General features: G+C 45.2%; 1 protein-coding gene across 10 annotated transcripts in view; it reads left to right on the top strand.

The window, feature by feature from the left end:
• map3k7cl (map3k7 C-terminal like) overlaps window positions 1-22379 on the top strand; it is a 129947-nt gene that overhangs the window by 17558 nt on the left and 90010 nt on the right. For 4 of the 10 annotated variants that reach the window (XM_078408906.1, XM_078408903.1, XM_078408904.1 and 1 more), the window contains exons 1-2: window positions 3589-3722; window positions 8629-8745. The exons of 1 other annotated variant lie outside the window; for it this stretch is intronic. Coding sequence is in view for 2 of the 9 variants with exons in the window: in XM_078408903.1 (XP_078265029.1) it covers window positions 8739-8745 (7 nt within the window). In the remaining 7 variants the exon portion in view is untranslated. Of the gene's footprint in view, window positions 1-3588; window positions 3723-8628; window positions 8746-22379 lie in introns of those variants that run through there. 5 more of the 10 variants (XM_078408905.1, XM_078408907.1, XM_078408910.1 and 2 more) reach the window with 3 other exon arrangements.

Genomic DNA, 22379 nt, shown 5'->3' with positions numbered 1-22379 from the left:
CACTTCTCCCACTGGTCTTCCTGTCTCTGACTACATCCTATCTTTGTCCCACCCACTTCCCTGACATCTGACGTCTGAAGAAGGGACTCGACCCGAAACGTCACCCATTCCTTCTCTCCAGAGATGCTGCCTGACCCGCTGAGTTACTCCAGCATTTTGCGTCTACCTTCGATTTAAACCAGCATCTGCAGTTTTGTTCCTACACATCCTGCTCGCACTGTCTCCCTGGCCATTCAGAGCCCCGGCTCCCAACATAAGGTGCACCAGCGAGCCTTTCTTCACCCACCAAAAGGACACAAATTGCAGGAGTAACTTAGCGGGTCAGCATCTCTGGAGAACACGAGCAGGTGACATCGGGACCCTTCCTCACACTGGTTCAGTTGGCTGATGTACTCCAGCTCTGTGGCGTTTCATTTAAAACTCGGCGCTGATGCGGCTGGTCTGCCCCAGTGAGCCCCTCTTCGCCAGTCTGCATGGCTGCTGTTGCAGCTCATTCTGCAGCCCCTGGCAGCACTGCCAGAACACACTCGGTCACCGTCAGCCCCCCTCCCCTCACACCTGCTGTCGCCTTCAAGGTGGAGTATGTCGTTGACTGTGGGGGAGAAGGAGGAGGAGGTGGGGGGAAGGGCAAGGGTGGAGGGACAGGGGGGAGAAGGGATGGGGGGAGGAGGGACAGGGGGGAGGAGGGATGGGGGGGAGAGGAGGGACGGGAGGGAGGGACAGGATGGAGGGACAGGGGGGAGGAGGGACGGGGGAGGGACAGAGGGGGAGGAGGGACGAGGGGAGGAGGAACGGGGAGAGAGGACGGAAGGGGGAGGAGGGATGGGAGGGAGGGACAGGGGAGAGAGGAGGGATGGGGATGAGGGACGGGGGGGAGGAGGGATGGGGGGAGGGACAAGGGGGGAGGGATGGGGAGGAGGGACGGGGGGAGAGGAGAGGATGGGGTGGGAGGGACAGGGGGGGAGGAGTTGGGGGGGAGGGGACAGCGACCTGAAGAAAAGGCTCTCCCCAAGGGCAACAACGTGAGCCGCAACAACAACCATGTCACCATGTGGTAGATGAAGAAGATCTTGCTGGTCCACCTTACGAGTTGGGAGTAGGGTTGGAAACCGGGGAGACGGTGGGAGCGGGGATGGGTCAGCAAGTCATTCCATTCACATTCAGTTTACATTGTACATTTGTTTAATTTGAGCGACATGGGAAGGGTGTCACTAGCAGGGCAGGGGTGTACGGTCGTTTCATTATCACGTGACCTCTGTTGGTCCAGAAAGACAGATAATCCAGAAAGAAGCTGGAAAATCGGTGTTCACCCTGTAGAGTGACTTTGGGACATGGAACCAACTGCACTAAGGACTCACCATGTTCCTGACTCTGTCCATCTCCACCATGTCCCAACCTGAATCCAATCCAACCTCCTCCACCAGCAATAGAATTTCTAGGTCAATCAGAATTAGAAAAAAAACTGCAGATGCTTCTTCTTTCTTCTTTCATACGTCAACTACAACAATCAAAAGTGGCAATTGGCGCTTCAGAGTACCATAGTTGACACTTTGCTGCAAATGTTGCCAGTTCCATAGAACTACCCAGGGTGGATGTCGAGGATGTATAGCAGCTTCCACCCACTGATCAGGGTTACCAGTCAATATTCGGTCTTGGAGTCACACAGCGATATCGCACGGAAGCAGACTTGTGGAGCAGACCTGTCCACACCAACCAAGTTGTTTAACCAAGGTTATCCCATTCACCTGCCTTGTCCCTCCAAATCTTTCCTGTCCATGTACCTGTCCAAGTGTCTTTTAAATTTCATGATTGAACCTTCCTCTACCATTTTCTCTGGCACTCAATCCATCTATGCACTTCCATCTGTGAAAAGTTGTCCCTCGGTTTCTTTTAAATCCTTCCCCTCTCACCTTTAAACCTGTGCCCTCTGACTTCCGGTGGCGCCATGTTGGACTAGACAATCTAAAAAGTTAGCTCTCAAAGAAACCAATTAAAACTAGCTCTTTTAAACATTAGTAACAACAGGAAGCGGGCCAATCGCAAGTTATATCGACAACGAAAGTTAACGATAAATAAAAATATGGAGACAAGGTTAAACAAAAAGGATAATGCGGATACTAAAGCTACGGACTCGGCAAAGAGAGCCACGCCAGATAAGGGAACCAGCTGTGGGGAACAAGACTCCGTAATATTGGCGGAGCTACGCAAGTTAAGACAAGAGCACACAGAAGCGGTAAATGACAACAAAAAAGCTCTGGTGAGACTAGAAACTAATTTAAAGGAGCTTTTGGAGAGAACCGCTTCACTGGAGCGACGAACAGTGAACATAGAAGAAAGGTTGGGGGAGACGGAAGACAGGGCAGCGCGGCTGGAAAGATCAGTCGCCTTTCTTCTTCAAAGAGAGGCGGCGTTAGCCGCAAAATGTGACGACTTGGAAGCAAGAGCGAGACGTAATAACATACGGATACATGGGATCCCGGAGGGCGCTGAGAAAGGCGACACCATTGGATTTGTGACTGATTTCATCCGAACAACATTACAAATCTCGGCGGCCGTCGATATCCGCATCGAAAGAGCGCACCGCTCGCTGACTACCAAACCGAAAGAGAGTGCGGCTCCCCCGCGAGCCATCATCGCCCGCTTCATTGACCACCAGGTGAAAGACCGCATCATACAACAAGCATGGAAACAAAAAATAACATATGAGGAACGGACCATTTACTTCAACCATGACTACACTACCGAGATGCAGAAGAAGAGGAAACAAGTGCGGGATGTAATAAAAAAGTTGAAGGAGAAAAACATAAAGGCACAGTCTCCATATCCTGCAAGACTGAAGGTGTTTCTGGGAACAGAGACGAAGACATTCAATACACTGATGGAGGCTGCCCCCATGCTGAAGGACATGGGGATCCATGTGGTGGAGGACGAGTGGGAGAAACTACAGAGAGTGAGGATGGAGGGCAGCTGGACTACGGGGACAGGACAGAAGGGAAAGGGGAGACAGCCACCCATCACAGAGGCGGACATACAAGCCCTCGGTCTGTGAACTCTGAGGTTCACAGTGGTAAGGACTAAAAAAAACTTTTTCAGTCAGAGAGTTGTGAATCTGTTGTGCACCGCCATTCAATGTGATCATGGCTGATCATTCTCAATCAGTACCCCGTTCCTGCCTTCTCCCCATACCCCCTGACTCCGTTATCCTTAAGAGCTCTATCTAGCTCTCTCCTGAATGCATTCAGAGAATTGGCCTCCACTGCCTTCTGAGGCAGAGAATTCCACAGATTCACAACTCTCTGACTGAAAAAGTTTTTCCTCATCTCAGTTCTAAATGGCCTACCCCTTATTCTTAAACTGTGGCCCCTTGTTCTGGACTCCCCCAAACATTAGGAACATGTTTCCTGCCTCTAACGTGTCCAACCCCTTAATAATCTTATACGTTTCGATAAGATCTCCTCTCATCCTTCTAAATTCCAGTGGGGAAGAGTTGGAAGTGTGGGAAAATGTGAGTATTTACCCTTGGCTGCCACTAGAGGGGAGCAAACAACACCTCCAGCTTGGTGAGCGACTCTTGAGCGACCATGTGACCATTTGGTTCTCTGAAACTGTTCTCTGGTCACAACTGATTTGAGACCCCTTGCAGCACTCCATTACTAGGCTTGCAACGAGTGACAAAGAACTGATGCATGTAGTAAGAAGGTAAAACAAAGAGGAAAAGAAAGGTAGGTAAAATAAAAAGAAGCATGATGGTTTTTGATCCTATGTTTCAACTGAGAGAATGAGCAGCTTTTTTTTGTTGCAGTATTCTCATCCTGAAATGTTTGTGCACTGTGAAGACAGCCAAAGGCAGCAAGGCTGACGAACCTTTACTCTCTGTCTTTTGCTATTGGTTGGTACAAATACTATATATAGTGCATATGTTTTCTTTTACAGCTAGCATTTTTGCCTTTATTTCCACACACTTAACATGATAATTTTGACGAAATATTGCGATAACTTATCTTTAGTGACAACAAATTGAAGGTTTAATCTGACTGAGTAATTATGTGTGTAAATAATGGAGCTTGAAAATGACTAGTGGATTGTAGCGGACTAGTTTAAGGTGTAAGTAGCTTTTATTTATTCGGGAAATGATCTGCTGCTTGGGTCTAACAATCATAAGTCCTAAAGAATACATTCTTGTATAAAGCACGTCTATATTACCCCTGATAGACACAAAATGCTGGAGTAACTCAGCGGGACAGGCACCATCTCTGGAGAGAAGGAATGGGTGACATCGACCCAAAACGTCACCCATTCCCCCTCTCCAGAGATGCTGCCTGTCCCGCTGTGTTACTCCAGCATTTTGCGTCTGTCTTCGGTTTAAACCAGGATCTGCAGTTCCTTCCTACCCTCCTCCATATTACCCCTCAAGTTTTAGGGGCAGTGAAGAATTTGTCAACGATTTTTACTGCATCTTCCACTTTCGAATGTGTCCAAAGGTAACCTCGCAGAATCTCAAGGAAGAAAGACTGAGATAGAGCAGATGCACTGTGTCGGTCATTCGAGAGGGGAAATGTACAGAAGATGGGTACAGCTGAAGACACAGCACTCGAGGGAGAGCAAGTCATGGGCCAAACACATTATTTTTTGTTGGGCTGGAGGGGGGTTACAACGTAAGGAGGAGTGACATTGTAAGTTGATTCCGAAGGTAGACACACAATGCTGGAGTAACTCAGCAGGTCAGGCAGCATCTCTGGAGAGAAGGAATGGGTGACGTTTCGGGTCGAGACCCTTCTTCGGACCTTTACACAGCCACGTTGTAAGTTGATTTAACACATGGTGCAGGACTTGAAGAAGGTGTGATGGTCTCAGAGAGTAGGTGTAAGCCTGCAAGCTAGAGCATGCAGTGAAGAGAGATAAAGAGCGGAGGGGAAGCTTGTTGGCAGCGAATGAGTCTGGAGGTGGCAAATGTGTGGATGGAAGTTTTTGATGGTGCATGGGACGAGGCAGGGAATGTTTTATAGATGGAACTGTTTGATCCCTATGTTGGAGAGAGTACATGTTCAGAAATTCAGCTTGATTCAATAAGAAGCAGAGATTGTGAATATCTGGTTCAGCCATGGCACAATACGGTGCCTTTTGTGGTCAAGAGGTGGTTGGAATTGAAAGCCAGGTCTCATCACCATAGGATGTTATTGAAGGACCACTTGTACACGTCATCAAGGAAGATGTACTCGGCAAGACCATAAGAGCATAATAGCCTCCAAGTAAGATACCATCTTAACTTTGATGTGATAATTAGGAACTGAGGAATTTGGTTTATACTAAAGAAAGACACAAAATGCTGGAGTAACTCAGTGGGTCTGGCAGTATCCCTAGAGCACATGGATAGATGAAGTTTCAGGTCAGAACCCTGCAATCAGTCTGAAGGAGGTTTCAGAACCGAAATGTCACATCTTAATGCTGCCTGACCCGCTGAATTACTCCAGCATTTTCTGTCTATCCTGACTTAGGTATTTGTCTGTCCCTTCAGAGAGAGACAGGAGTTCAGGAATGCAGTGAAGACAATTAAATTGATGCTTGCTATCACAGCAAAAAAAAGAATCCAAGAGCTCAGTTCACTTCTTGTAGCAGGAGGCAACAGGAAGATAATTTAACTACTTGGTCATTGGCAGACAAAAGTCGGTGAGGTGAACTTTTGTCTCCAGAAGGGTCTGACAGTGGCAGATTTTTGCCAGAGACGATCTGGACATGATTAAGACTTAAGAGGCTTTGAATGCTTGAATAAGATTTGAGTGTTTGCCACTTGAGGATCAAAACATAGACGCATTCTGACTGGGATGGGACAGGGTAGGATTTGGTGGAAACAAAGGCATCAAAGCAGAATATTTTAGTTTTGTTTCGTTTAGAGATACAGCGCGGAAGCCGGCCCTTCGGCCCACCAAGTCCGCACCGACCAACGATCCCCGTACATTAACACTATCCTACACACACTAGGGATAATTTACAATTTTACCAAGCCAATTAGCTTACAAACCTGTACGTCTTTGGAATGTGCGAGGAAACCGAAGCTCCTGAAGAAAACCCAGGCAGGTCACAGGGAGAACGTGCAAACTCCATAAAGACAGCACCCGTAGTCAGGATCGAACCTGGGTCTCTGGCGCTGTAAGGCAGCAACTCTACCGCTGCGCCACCGTGCTGCCCAGATGTGAAGAGATACAAGCCAGTCAGCTGTGGAATTGGAGGATCATAAATTGGATCATTGGGGCTGAGAAAGCTGTTGCCAGTGAACTTAGAAAATACTGGAAGGATTCAGCTGGTCAAAAGAGAGAAAATCAGGTTTACTGTTGCAGGTCAATGATCTTTCATCAGAACGAGGTAAAGTTAGAAAATAAGCAGAGTAGAGGATGGGTGAAGGACAAAGGGGTTAATGATGTAGAGTCTAGGAGTATGGTGGTAAAAGAGTGGTGATGCTGACTGAGTGAGGATATGAAGGTTTGTTAATCTCAGCTAATCCATTTGGAGGAGATGTAACAGAGGGAGATAAATGAGTCGACAGAAAAGACATAGTGATGGTGAAACTGAAGAGTGCAAGCAGTTGCTGAAATTCCAAAATAAACAAGGATCCTGGAAATAGTGCATTTTCTGGGTTTTTTTAATTTCTGATTTACAACATCCATAGTGTTTTAGCTTTCTTTGTTAGTGCAAGTAAACATTGGGAGAGTTTTCTTTCATTTCCAATGGACCCAGCTGAAATTAAAAGGTTGTTCAATGATAGGGAGATTTTGGTGAAAAATGTACACTGATCAGCCAAAACATTATGACCATTGACAGGCGAAGTGAATAACATTAATTATCTTGTTACAGTGGCACCTGTCAAGGGGTGGGATATATTAGGCAACAAGTGAACAGTCAGTTCTTGAAGTTGATGTGTTGGATGCAGGAGAAATGGGCAGCAGTAAAGACCTGAGCGACTTTGACAAGAGCCAAATTGTTAGGTTTGGGTCAGAGCAACTCTGAAACGGCAAGGCTTGTGGGGTGCTCCCGGTCAGCTGTGGTGAGTACCTACCGACAGTGGTCCGAGGAGGGACAAACCACAAACCGGCGACAGGGTGTTGGCCGCCCAAGGCTCATCGATGCACGAGGGCAACGAAGGCTATCCCGTCTGGTCCGAACCGACAGAAGGTCGACTATGGCACAAGTCACAAATTTTTTTAATGGTGGTCACGGGAGGAATGTGTCACAATACACAGTGCATCGCACCCTGCTGCGTATGGGACTGCACACGGAGGACCAACAGCATATTAGGCAGGTAGTCATAATGTTTTGGCTCATCATGTCATAATGCTTTGGCTGATCGGTGTAGTGAAAAATGTACACTGATCAGTGTCAATGACAATGGGAGTGGAGAGTCCACACAAGGTAATATGGAGTTTGATGTTTACATACAAAGAGAACAGAAGCAGTGAATTCGGAATGAAGGAACGCAAAGACGACCAGTTAACATTCAACTAATTAATTGGGAATAACCAACTGCAATCACTAATAGCATCCATGAAACTCACGGATTGTCATGAAAATGTACCGGATACTGTGATATCCTTTGCAAAAGAAATTCAGTCAATCTGACCCAATGTCCCGGGTGGAGGAGATAGTTGGTCGTAGTAGGAAACCCTGGATGAGAAGAGATATTGAGGTCCTGATCAAGAAAATTAAGGAGGCATATGTCATGTGTAGGCAGCTGGGATCAAGTGAATCCATTCAGGGGAACAGGAGGGATCGGAGTACACATAAGAGAGAAATTAGGAAGGCAAAACGATGGCATGAGGTAACTTTGGCAGATAAAGTAAAGGTCAAAAGAATAGTGAGGGAGAGAATAGGGTCCATTAAAGATCAATAAGGTTGTCTATGTAGAGGCACATTGGATGGGTGAGGTGTTATTATTATTATTTATTCGTTTATTATTGTCACATGTACCAAGGTACAGCAAAAAGCTTTTTGTTGCGTGTTATCCAGTCAGCGAAAAGACTATACATGATTACAATCAAACCATCCACAGTGTACAGATACAGGGAATAATGTTTAGTGCAAGATAAAGTCCAATTAAAGATAGTTCAAAGGTCTCCAATGAAGTTGATGGAGGTCAGGACTGCTCTCCAGTTGGTGATAGGATGATTCAGTTGCCTGAAAACAGCTGGGAAGGAACTGTCCCTAAATGTGGAAGCATGCATTTTCACACTTCTGTACCTCTTGCCTGATGGGAGAGGGGAGAGGAGAGGGTGAGACTCATCCTTGATTATGCAGGTGGCCTTGCTGAGGCGGCCTGAGATGTAGATGGAGTCAATGGAAGGGAGGTTTGTTTGAGTGGTGGTCCATTATTTATTATTTATTATTAATAATAAATAATAAATATATATTTCTCATCCGTATTTACCATGGAGAAAGACATGTATGCTAGGGAACATGATTGATGGTAGTTAATTGTAAAGTCTGGAAGAGTCTACATCACAGTAGAGGAGGAGATGAGGTCTTAAAGCACAATAAGATAGATAAATCGCCATGATCTGATCCATTGTATGAAGACATTATGGGAAGCAAGGGAAGAAATTACAGGGCCATTAACAGAGATATTTCTATCATCTCTAGCCACAGTGACATGCTGGAAGACAGGGTGGAGGGTGACTACTGCTGTGCCTTTATTTAAGAAAGGCTGAAAGGAAAAGCCTGCAAACTACAAACTGGTGAGCCATACATCAATGGTAGGTAAGTTACTGGAGAGGATTCTGAGAGACAGGATCTACATGCACTTCACAAGCCGAGGACTGATTAGGGATAATTAGGTTTTTATTCACAAAATGCTGGAGTAACTCAGCGGGTCAGGCAGCATCTCGGGAGAGAAGGAATGGGTGACGTTTCGGGTCGAGACCCTTCTTCAGACTGATGTCAGGGGGGCGGGACAAAGGAAGGATATAGGTGGAGACAGGAAGATAGAGGGAGATCTGGGGAGGGGAAGGGAGGGACAGAGGGACTATCTAAAGTTGGAGAAGTCGATGTTCATACCGCTGGGCTGCAAACTGCCCAGGCGAAATATGAGGTGCTGTTCCTCCAATTTCCGGTGGGCCTCACTATGGCACTGGAGGAGGCCCATGACAGAAAGGTCAGACTGGGAATGGGAGGGGGATAATTAGTGTGGGTTTGTGCATGGCAAACCCAGCCTCACCAATTTGATTTGAGTTTTTTGAAGAGGTGACCAAGAAGATTGATGAGGGCAGCACAGTAGAAGTCTTCTACAGGAACTTTAGGAAGGCCTTTGACAAGGTACCACATGGTAGGGTGGGTGGTCAGCAAGATTAGATTACCTGGAATCTAACACGGGAACAAAGTTTGCTCGTGGAATCTTGATTAACTGGGCCAGTTGACCAAGGAATAGCAGAAGGAATTTAATTCAGATAAATGCAAGATATTGCATTTTGGTACGACCAAAATGGTAGGACAAGGTCTTGCACAGGTGGCGCAGCGGTAGAGTTGCTGCCTTACAGCGAATGCAGCGCCGGAGACTCAGGTTCGATCCTGACTACGGGCACCGTCTGTATGGAGTTTGTACGTTCTCCCCGTGACCTGCGTGGGTTTTCTCCGAGATCTTCGGTTTTCTCCCACACTCCAAAGACGTACAGGTATGTAGGTTAATTGACTGGGTAAATGTAAAAATTGTCCCTAGTGTGTGTAGGATAGTGTTAATGTGCGGGGATCGCTGGGCGGCGCGGACTCGGTGGGCCGAAGGGCCTGCTTCCGCGCTGTATCTCTAAATCTAAATCTAAAAATCTAAATGGTAGGTCCCTGGGAAGTGTTGTACAACAGAAAAAACAAAGGGTGCAGGTACATGGTTACATGAAGGTGGCAAGACAGGGTGGTGAAGAAGGTGTTTGACATACTTGCCTTCATTGGTCAGGGTATTGAGTACAGGAGTTGAGATGTCATGTTACAGCTGTACAAGACGTTGGTTAGGCCACTTACCAATCGTGTTGGCGTATTATGTACTTTTCTGATCACCTGAGAGGAAGGATGTCATTAAACTGGAAAGTGTGCAAAAAATGATTTAAGAGGTTGCTACTGAATCTGGAGCGTTTGACTTTTAAGGAGAGGCTGGATTGGATGGGTACAGTTGCAACATTTAAAAGACACTTAGACAGGTTACATGGACAGGGAAGGTTTGTCGGGATATGGGCCCGAAGCAAGTGGGACCAGCTCGGCTTAGCAGCTTTGTCGGCATGAACAAGTGGGGCAGAAGGGCATGTTTCCATGCTGTATAGCTATATGACTCTCTGGGACTCCAGACACTTAATGATCCTCGCTTTACAAGCCATTCCATTCAGAGATGATTTAGGATGAGCAGTAATAGTTGACCTAGCTAGTGAGAAACAATTACAACAAATTCCAGTGAACCGATCAATCCTTGGAGTTCCCAAATCCCAGTATATCACAGCCTCGGCCGGTGGACACGAGGGGTTAATCTTCAGTAGCAGCAGATACTAATGGTGTGGACTAACTGAGCTAGTCGTTCAGCAGAGGAGCTTTGCGCAGTGAGAGTGAAATGCAGAAGCATATTTAAAGCTGGGGAACGAGGGGAGAGAAAAATTCAGAGGATTAGTGGAGATAAGAAGGTGGTTCAAGTGACAGTAGAAATGAGGATGACATGAGATTGGAAGTAGTAATTTGAGCACATGGATCTGATCCAACTAATAGACTGACAGAAACCCTGTGAGCAGAGTGGGCTTTGGTAGGCAAAGGTTCGCTTCAGTTAATTTTGCTAAACTGCAGTCACTTATCCAAACAAAATCTTTCAATCAAAGAAACGCCAATCTTATCATCTAATGCATGCTCGCATTGTAGTGCATGTTAATTTTTTTAATCCTTTTCCTCAATGACTTCTCCGCACCATCAACCTTTCATCTCCAGCTGGCCTGCCAGGGCAGGAACAGCTGCTGTTCCCTGGCTTGTTGTTAGGCGGTGAGCTTTAGATGAAGAGTACGACCTGCCAACACTCGGATAAGTTGCTGTGGCATGTCGCGTGTGGACCAGCAGCGGGAATCAGCAGGTGAAATGATGGGCAAGTTTGCACATTTTAACTCAGAGGTTAAAACCAGGTTAATAATTCATTATTACCACCTGGATAAAGTGCAGAACCCTGCTGGAAACTCAAGGACTATAAGTGGTGCATGAAGAATCCAGCAATGGTAATCCAAGGTCACCGTTGCTGGAACGAGATCACAGACCCATTAAATAATACATTTATTTGATATCTATTTTGGTTTCCCTGCTGCTCACAAAACAAAAATAAATAGGTGTGGGATATATTTTAAAAACCAGCATGAGAACCACCAAGCATAATGCCAACTAAAGATTTGTTACATTTCTACCGACTACATTGGAACACAATGTGCAAAAAGCAAACTGATTATGTCGCAAATTGTACTTCCTTTGCGATGGCAACTTTATTTGTCTAAATACTGGAACTATTAAATCAAATAGTGCTTAACATAGATTTTGTTTTTTCACCAATAACTACATCAAATATCATCCTATCTTTTATTTGCATGTTTCTTTCAGTTTTATCAGCAGGAAGGAACTGCAGATGCTGGTTTACACCGAAGACAGACACAAAACTGTTGGAGTAACTCAGCGGGACAGGCAGCATCTCAGGAGAGAAGGAATAGGTGATGTTTCGGGTTGAGATCCTTCTTTAGACGTCTGAAGGTCTCGACCCGAAACGTCACCCATTCCTTCTCTCCAGAGATGCTGCCTGTCCCGCTGATTTACTCCAGCATTTTGTGTCTTCAGTGCCCTTCATAATGTTTGGGACAAAGACCCATCATTTATTTATTTGCCTCTGTACTCCACAATTTGAGATTTGTAATAGAAAAAATCACGTGATTAAAGTGCACATTGTCAGATTTTGGTTTCACCATGTAGAAATTGCAGCAGTGTTTATACATAGTCCCCCCATTTCAGGGCACCATAATGTTTGGGACACAGCAATGTCATGTAGAAAGTAGTCATGTTTAGTATTTTGTTGCATATCCTTTGCATGCAATGACTGCTTGAAGTCTGTGATTCATGGACATCACCAGTTGCTGGGTGTCTTCTCTGGTGATGCTCTGCCAGGCCTGTATTGCAGCCATCTTTAGCTTATGGTTGTTTTGGGGGCTAGTCCCCTTCAGTTTTTTCTTCAGCATATAAAAGGCATGCTCAATTGGGTTCAGATTGGATGATTGACTTGGCCACTCAAGAAATGACCATTTTTTAGCTTTGAAAATCTCCTTTGTTGCTTTAGCAGTGTGTTTGGGATCATTGTCTTGCTGTAGAATGAACCGCCGGCCAATGAGTTTTGAGGCATTTGTTTAACTTGAGCAGATAGACACTTCATACACTTCTATACACTTCAGAATTCATTAGGCTACTACCATCAGCAGTAGTATCATCAATGAAGATAAGTGAGCCAGTATCTTCAGCAGCCATACATGCCCAGGCCATAACACCCCCATCACCGTGTTTCACAGATGAGGTGGTATGCTTTGGATCTTGGGCAGTTCCTTCTCTCCTCCATACTTTGCTCTTGCCATCACTCTGATATAAGTTCATCTTCGTCTCATCTGTCCACAAGACCCTTTTCCAGAACTGTAATTGCTCTTTTAAGTAGTCCTTGGCAAACTGTAACCTGGCCACCCTATTTTTGCGGCTAACCAGCGGTTTGCATCTTGCAGTATAGCCTCTGTATTTCTGTTCATGAAGTCTTCTGCGGACAGTGGTCATTGATAAATCCACACCTGACTCCTGAAGAGTGTTTCTGATCTGTCGGGCAGGTGTTTGGGGATTTTTTTTATTATAGAGAGAATTCTTCTGTCATCAGTTGTGGAGGTCTTCCTTGGCCTGCCAGTCCCTTTGTGATTAGTAAGCTCACCAGTGCTCTCTTTCTTCTTAATGATGTTCCAAACAGTTGACATTGGTAAGCCCAAGGCTTGGCTGATGTCTCTAACAATTGTATTCTTGTTTCTCAGTCTCATAATGGCGTCTTTGACTTTCATTGGCACAGCTTTGGTCCTCATGTTGATAAACAGCAATAAAAGTTTCCAAAGGTGATGGAAAGACTGGAGGAAAGACTAGGTGCTGAGAGCTCTCTTATACCTGCATTAAGGAGGCAATTAAACACACCTGAGCAATTACAAACATCTGTGAAGCCATGTGTCCCAAACATTATGATGCCCTGAAATGGGGGACTATGTATAAACACAGCTGTAATGTGCACTTTAACCACATGTGATTTTTTTCTATTACAAATCTCAAATTGTGGAGTCCAGAGGCAAATAAATAAATGATGGGTCTTTGTCCCAAACATTATGGAGGGCTCTGTATCTCTGTTTCAATTTTATGTTAGGTTCTGACATTTCATTTTTGTTTGCTAATGGAAAATACAATTCTACACATTTAGATTCTCAATTTCCTGTGCATGGTGCATAGTTGATGTGTTCAGCAACACCATTGTAGTTATCAGTGATTCACTTGAACCACATCACAGATATCTGTAACAGTAATCTCCTAAAGTGTTCATGGAAAAACTCAATGTTGGTTGTGATCAGGGCAAAGAGAACAATGGGCCTTGTGACAAAGGATGCGTTTCTCATACAATCTCATGATGTTCAGGGACACTTCTCTCTCATCCACTTCTTGAATATGAATGGACAGGGTTTACTAATGTGCCCTCACTATTTTCTGTGATGGAACGCGGGACAGGCAGCATCTCTGGAGAGAAGGAATGGGTGACTTTTCCGGTCGAGACCCTTCTTCAGGCAGTCTGAAGTCCACTCCAGCTTTTTGTGTCTATCTTTGGTTTGAACCAGCATCTGCAGTTCCATCCGATGCTCTCTGTCCTTTTCCAGTTGACCATAAAGGCTGTGGCGATATTAGCACCACTTTCCTCTTCATGGGTTAAAGTTTAGCAGCAAAGCTTTCAAGGACTGAACATGTCACTCTATATCACCTGAGATGGGTCTCAACCCGGAATGTCACACATTCCTTCTCCCCAGAGATGCTTGCCTGTCCTGTTGAGTTACTCCAATATTTTGTGTCTGTCTCTCTCAACCGCCCTACCTGTATACTTCTTTAAAATGTTGGAACTACTCATTGGATACTCGGAACTTCAACCAGCACAACTTGCAAATGACATGAAGTAGAATTTAACCCTTTTAGCTCTGCAAGGAATTGCTTAGGGTCTCAGAAATACAATTTGGTGAATCATGGAATGATACAGTTCAGATGTCCATTTGATCATCTTTATGCTGACTTGCTATTGAGGGCGTGCAGCGTAGGTTTACTAGGTTAATTCCCGGAATGGCGGGACTGTCATATGTTGAAAGACTGGAGCGACTAGGCTTGTGTACACTGGAATTTAGAAGGATAAGAGGGGATCTTATCGAAACGTATAAGATTATTAAGGGGTTGGACACATTAGAGGCAGGAAACATGTTCCCAATGTTGGGGGAGTCCAGAACCAGGGGCCACAGTTTAAGAATAAGGGGTAGGCCATTTAGAACTGAGATGAGGAAAAACTTTTTCAGTCAGAGAGTTGTGAATCTGTGGAATTCTCTGCCTCAGAGGGCAGTGGAGGCCAATTCTCTGAATACATTCAAGAGAGAGCTAGATAGAGCTCTTAAGGATAGCGGAGTCAGGGGATAAGGGGAGAAGGCAGGAACGGGGTACTGATTGAGAATGATCAGCCATGAGCACATTGAATGGCGGTGCTGGCTCGGGGGGGTGGGGTCACGGAACGTGGAATGGGGAGGAGTGGCGGTCAGTAGTGGAGTTCCAGGAGGAGTTGAACTGGTTGGTGCTTGAGGAATAAAGAAAACTTTGCTTGACGCACGTGTCCTGCTTCAAGTTTTTAGATTGAGTCTTTATAGTTGTTGACAGAGGTGTTTGATACAGGTAGAGCAGTGAATGGTGTCAACAAGTATTTTTGTAAGGCATTTGATTTTTAATTTAATTTTTATTTTTATTTGTCATATGTAGGTTGGCACAGGATCAACGATACAATGAAATGTATTTGACAAGACAACGGGTCACCTCAGCAGTAATATTCCAAGGATAAATAAGATAAAAAAAGACATTTGTAAGATAAAAAGACAATATTAAAATAATCAACATATATGATGCGAAATGTGTTTGAGTTCAGAAGCCTGATGGCCTGATGGTAGAAACTGTCCTTAAGTCTGGTTGTACGCGCAGCCATACTCCTGTATCGTCTGCCTGACGGTAACAAGGAGAACAGCCTGCGTGGTGGGTGGCTGTGGTCATTGATGATGCTGCGTGTCTTCCGCAGGCACCGTCGGATGAAGCCCCTCATGGTGGTTTGAACGAGAAGATTAAATTCGGTGACCATTTCACTGAACACCCGGGCTCAGTTGCTCAAGCCCCTCGATTCCCCTGGTTGTTAACCCTGTTAACTTTCCTTCCAAATCCCTTACCAACCCTTCTGTCCATTGTCAGAGTGAGGCCATGCTCTGGAGGAACAGTGCTTCATATGCTTACAACCCAACGCTATGAACATTGAATCCTCCAGCTCTCTCCCCTTCTCTCGTCTGACATCCTTTTGTCTCCTCTCGTCTCCAGCATTTGTCCACCCATTTGGCACTCACACTTCCTCACCTGTATCCACCTATCACTTGCCATGCTTTGTCGTGCTTTTCTCTTTTTCCGCTTTCTCTCTCTCCCCCCCCCCCCCCCCCAACTACAATCAGCCAGAAGAAGGTCCCGACCCTAAACGTCACCTGTCCATGTCCTCCAGAGATACTGCCTGACCCGCTAAATTACTCCATCACTTCTTATTTTACTCAAGTTTCCAGCATTTGCAGTTCATTGTGTCTCCAGAAGATTAAAATGTAAGGGATCCGTGGTGACATGGTACCTTGCATTCACCGATAAAAGACAAGGAGAGGAGTGGTGCAGATGCTGGTTTACACCGAAGATAGACGCAAAATGCGGGACAGGCAGCATCTCTACAGAGAAGGAACAGGTGATATTTCGGGTCAGAACCCTTCTTCAGAACCTATCGTGAGGTTTGAAGGTGTTCCGACCCAAAAGGTCACCTAGTTATTTTCTCCTCCAGAGATGCTGCCTGACCTGCTGAGTTACTCCAGCATTTTGTGTCCATCCACAGGATAGTGGTGGTAGGGTGTTATTCTGGTTGGAGATATGTGAGCAGTGGCATTTGGTGGGAATCAGTGTTGGGGCCTCTGTTGTTTGTGATATAGTCATAAAGTCATTCAGCATGGAAGCAGGCCCATCGGCCACCTTGCCTCTGCCGACCAAGACGCCTCTTGTGCCCGCATTTGGCCCATATCCCGCTAAACCTTTTCTATCCATGTACCTGTCCGAATGCCTTTTAAATGTTGTTATAGTACCTGCCTCAACTACCACTTCTGGCATCTCACTCCGTATATTTATTGCCCTCTACATGAAAATGTTCCTACTCAACTAACTATTAATTCTTTCTCCTCTCACCTGAAAAATGATTTGGACAAAATATACAGTATAAGAAAATAACTGCAGATGCTGGTACTAATCGAAGGTATTTATTCTCAAAATGCTGGAGTAACTCAGCAGGTCAGGCAGCATCTCGGGAGAGAAGGAATGGGCGACGTTTCGGGTCGAGACCCTTCTTCAGTCTGAAGACCCTTCTTCAGTCAGACTTCTTCAGTCTGAAGAAGGGTCTCGACCCAAAACGTCGCCCATTCCTTCTCTCCCGAGATGCTGCCTGACCTGCTGAGTTACTCCAGCATTTTGTGGACAAAATATACAAATGATTTGGATAAAAATGTAGATGGGATGAATAGTAAGTTTGCGACAACACTAAAGTTGATGGAGTTGCAAACAGTGAAACAGGCCTTCAGAGGGAAGAGCAGGATATAAACCGGTACAGATGTGGGCTGAGAAATGGCAGATGGAGTTGAATCTGAGCAAGTGTGAGGTGTTGTACTTTAGGAGAAAATCTACCTTTCATGGCAAGACCCATGTGAGCATTCAGAGGGTGCAGAGAGATCTTGGTCCAAGTCCATAGCTCCCTGAAACACAACATAGAGTGGTGAAGAAGGCATGTGGTGTGCTTGCCTTCCCATGTCGGGGTATTGAGTATCAGAGTCAAACGGTCATGTTGCAGCTTTATAAAAGTTTGGTTAGGCCACATTTGTGGTATTGAGTGCAATTCCGGTTGCTCCATTACAGGTAGAATGTGATGGCTATGGAGAGGCTGCAGAAGCGGTTTAACGGGATGCCGCCTAGATAAGAGAGCAATAGCTATAAGGAGACAATCCCTGGGTTGTGTTCCCTTGAGTGCCAGAAACTGAAGGAAGTCCTGATAGTAGTATATGAAATTATGAGGCCTTAGATAGGGTAGGCAGTCAGAATGTTTTTCCAAAATACAAATACCAGAGGGCACAGCCTTAAAGTTACAGGGGGGGGGGGGTTTCAGCAAGTTAGTACATGGCAAGAATGTACATAGGATGTTTTTTACACAGAGAGTGATGGGTGCCTGGAATGCACTGCCAGGGGTGATGGTGGAATAGATTTGACAGCAGCATTTAATTGTTTTTTAGGTAGGCAATGAATATGCAGGGAGGCATATGGTTCACATGCAGACAGAGGTGATTCGTTTAATTTGTCATCATGTTCGGATTAGACATTGTGGGCTGACCAGCCTGCTTCTATGTTAGATCATTCTATTTTAGTTTAGAGATACAGCGCGGAAACAGGCCCTTCGGCCCACCGGGTCCGCACCGACCAGCGATCCCCGCACACTAACACTATCCTACACACACTAGGGACAATTTACACTGATACCAAGGCAATTAACCTACATACCTGTACGTCTTTGGAGTGAGGGAGGAAACCGAAGATCTCTGAGAAAAGCCACGCAGGTCACGGGGAGAACGTACAAACCTCATACAGACAGCACCCGTAGTCAGGATCGAACCCAGGTCCCTAGCTCTGTGAAGCAGCAACTCAACCGCTGTGCTATCGTGCCACCTTGTTCTAAGGGATTTCTCTGAAAGAGAGAATAATAACTCTCCGTGTAGAAAAATTGATATCATCAGTTTCAAATGGTGACCCCCTTATCCTGAATCTATATTTCCTGTTTCTTGACTCTCCACCCTGACAACCCTTCACAAAATCTTAGATGTCACCTCTTATTTTACAAACTATCACACACAATTTGTTTTCATAGGACATTTCCCGCATCCATGCAATCAATCTAATAAATGCAGCGACTTCAAGGCATCGTACTCGCTGGAATTTAGAAGACTGAGGGGGGATCTTATAGAAACATATAAATTTCTTAAGGGTTTGGAGAGGCTAGATGCGGGAAGAGTGTTCCCGATGTTGGGGGAGTCCAGAACCAGGGGTCACAGCTTAAGGATATGGGGGAAGTCTTTTAGGACCGAGATGAGAAAACATTTCTTCACACAGAGAGTGGTGAATCTGTGGAATTCTCTGCCACAGAAGGTAGTTGAGGCCAGTTCATTGGCTATATTTAAGAGGGAGTTAGATGTGGCCCTTTTTGCTAAAGGGATCAAGGGGTATGGAGAGAAGGCAGGTACAGGTTACTGAGCTGGATGATCAGTCATGATCATATTGAATGGCGGTGCAGGCTCGAAGGGCCGAATGGCCTACTCTGCAGGAACGGGGTACTGATTGAGAGTGATCAGCCATGATCGCATTGAATGGCGGTGCTGGCTCGAAGGGCTGAATGGCCTACTCCTGCACCTATTGTCTATTGTCTATTGTCTACTCCTGCACCTATTTTCTATGTTTCTATGCATCAACGTCTTTCTTTAGATTGTGACCAAAACTGAAAACAGTCGTCTAAATCAGGTTTCACCCAAGCTTATTAATGCCTGTTTTAGTTTTGTTTCTCAACATCAGGGCAGCACAGTAGCACAGCGCTAGAGTTGCGAGCTTCCAATGCCAGGAACCCAGGTTCGGTCCTGACTGTGGATTTTGTCTATATGGAGTTTGAACATTTTATACATTCTCCCTGGGACCTGCGTGGGTTTTCCCCAGGTGCTCCGGTTTCCTCCCACACTCCAAAGACGTGCAGCTCTGTAGGTTAATTGGCTTTGGTTAAAATTGTAAATTGTCCCTGGTGTGTAGGACAATGTTATTGTACTGGGCGATCGCTGGTCGGTGTGGGCTCGGTGGGCCGAAGGGCCTGTTTCCATGCTTTCAAGAGAGAGCTGGATAGAGCTCTTAAGGATAGCGGAGTGAGGGGGTATGGGGAGAAGGCAGGAACGGGGTACTGATTGATAGTGATCAGCCATGATCGCATTGAATGGCGGTGCTGGCTCGAAGGGCTGAATGGCCTACTCCTGCACCTATTGTCTATTGTCTATTGTCTATTGTAAACTAAAGTAAACTAAAGTAAACTAATTTAAATAAAAACAATTTGTCTCAGTGATGTACATGCATGTTTACTTTTTGTGTCTCTTAAACCAGATGACCAGGATCCCCCTGTACACTTCTTCAGTCTGAAGAAGGGTCTCGACCCGAAACGTCACCCATTCCTTCTCTCCTGAGATGCTGCCTGACCTGCTGAGTTACTCCAGCATTTTGTGTCTATCCTCCTGTACACCAACATTTATTAGATTCTCACTATTTAGAAATATGATTTTTTTCTATTCTTATTACCTAGGTTTAGAACCTAAGACTGACCACATTATACAGCAGCACCTCATATTTCGCCTGGGCAGCTTGCAGCCCAGTGGTATGAACATTGACCTCTCCAACTTTAGATAGTTCCTCTGTCCCTCTCTTCCCCTCCCCTTCCCAGTTCTCCCTCTATCTTCCTGTCTCCACCTATATCCTTCCTTTGTCCCGCCCCCCCTGACATCAGTCTGAAGAAGGGTCTCGACCCGAAACGTCACCCTTTCCTTCTCTCCTGAGATGCTGTCTGACCCGCTGAGTTACTCCAACATTTTGTGAATAAATACCTTCGATTTGTACCGGCATCTGCAGTTATTGTCTTATATTACACTCCACCTGGTTCTTCTTTCCCCCTCACTCCCTTAGCTGTTCCACTTTGTAGACTGATTGCTTCTTCCCCACAGTTTACTTTCTCATCAGCTTTCTATGATCAGCCAACATGGGTACATTGCATTCACATCTTTCATCTGAATCATTGATATCAACCGTGGATAACTGATTGCCATCACAACCTATGAGCAACACTGCCAATCTGGAAACACAAGCAGCACTGCTAGCCTGCAAGTTACCATCCTCTCAGACTATTCTCAATCGTTAGCCAAGCAGTGGACGTGTCATTGGGTTGACCCAGCAATGAGCTGCTCACCAATGTCCTGTTAGGCTTTTTCCTGATCCACTTCACTCTAGAGTTGAACCCAAAGAAACACCTGAATTCAAAAGGTGAGATGAGAGTGACTGCCCTTGACATCAAGGTAGCAACTGGCAAAGGCTCCATTGCCTGGATGAGTGTAGTTTAGATTTTAGATTTAGAGATACAGTGCGGAAACAGGCACACCGAGTCCGCGCCGCCCAGTGATCCCCGCACAGTAACACTATCCCACACACACTAGGGACAATTTTTACATTTTACCCAGTCAATTAACCTACATACCTGCACGTCTTTGGAGTGTGGGAGGAAACCGAAGATCTCAGAGAAAACCCACGCAGGTCACGGGGAGAACGTACAAACTCCGTACAGACGGCGCCCGTAGTCAGGATCGAACCTGAGTCTCCGGCGCTGCATTCGCTGTAAGGCAGCAACTCTACCGTTGCACCACCGTGCCGTTAGGGAAGTAAACCTGCTGCTCTCCAAATTTCCCACTATTTTGAGTTGGGAATATCTTTCTGATCCTTCCCTATGGGATGGCCATTGCAGCCTTGCCAGTGGTGCCCAAATCCCCCAAATTTTGAAAATTAAGAAAAAATTCCTACTCTCTGTTTTCCATCCATGACTCATCTGGGCAGCACATTCCAGATTATAAAAACATTCAGTTTAAGTTTCTTCCTTGTCATTTCTTTTAGTCTTCAATTTGTGCTGACTTGAGTTAGTGGGTTTTCTCCGAGATCTTCGGTTTCCTCCCACACTCCAAAGACGTACAGGTATGTAGGTTAATTGACTGGGTAAAAAATGTTTTAAAAAAAAATTAAATTAAAAAAAAATAAAAAAATTGTCCCTAGTGGGTGTAGGATAGTGTTAATGTACGGGGATCGCTGGGCGGCACGGACTTGGTGGGCCGAAAAGGCCTGTTTCCGCGCTGTATATATATGATATGATAACAAAGGGGAGCTGTTTCCCATATTGAAACACTTGATGGTTTTAAATCCTCGATCAACTCCACCCTTAATCTCTTTTGAGTTCTGACTGGAACAATCCCAACCGCTAAAAATCTCTCCTCAGAACTGAAGTGTCGCTTCCCTCACACTTGTGTTCCAAACAGTTTCCAAGGCATAGACATAGTTTGGCGTGGCACCCTAAATACACCCACAGTGCACCAGCTCTGACCTACTTCGTAGTTTACAGATAATTTCAAACTGTATCTTACTGAAACGCTATTCAGGTGACAATACTCCACTTGTTGAAAAGTTAAGTACCGTTCAAGGTAAATAGCACATTCATAAGTATTTATTAATTTTAGACTTTGTGCTAAGGGTAGACATATTGCGATTCATGCTGAGAATTCTTAATATAACCAATCAGGTAAGGGTAAGGGTGGTGCTTTCCTCTGGATGTGGAAGATAAATTGAAGGACAAGAGAGACGAAGTCACCCTCGTACATTTATTATCAGTCAATTCCAGGGTGGCATTAAGGAGGTTTATTGCCTGCCCAATTTGTTGGGGAATGGCATGTGGCTTGGGACAACCTAAAAGAAGAGGAGATAGAACAAAAAAGGGTGATTATAAATAGCAGCTGGGGCCCTCAGATTAATTACTAATCTACCCAACTAGTTTTAATCTTTTTAGATGTTTTTAATCCAATCTGAGATGTTTTGCAGTTTCCCGAAGGGTGACTGTCATTGCCCGTGTCTTGAGTATGTTATATAAAACTCTAGGAATTCCTCACGATATTTAATAACGTGTCCTTGATTTTGCAGACAAATAATGGCTGTCAAATTCACCAGGCCGTGCTATAAGAGAATGAATGAATGCTGCATCTCAAAATGCCGTTATTTGATACGAGGTGCAGAAAACGTGCCAAAATATGTCGAGGACTTTCGTGTCAGATGAGGCTGACACCTGTCATTGCTGTCATTCAAGTGTACTATGCTGTCATGTTGTGCAGAAGCACACACAGCCTGAGTTTGGAAAGCTGCATCATGGTACATTTACG

This window comes from Rhinoraja longicauda, chromosome 12, assembly GCF_053455715.1.
Source record: "Rhinoraja longicauda isolate Sanriku21f chromosome 12, sRhiLon1.1, whole genome shotgun sequence".
NCBI lineage: Eukaryota > Metazoa > Chordata > Chondrichthyes > Rajiformes > Arhynchobatidae > Rhinoraja > Rhinoraja longicauda.
This window is presented reverse-complemented; position numbering and strand designations above follow the sequence as displayed.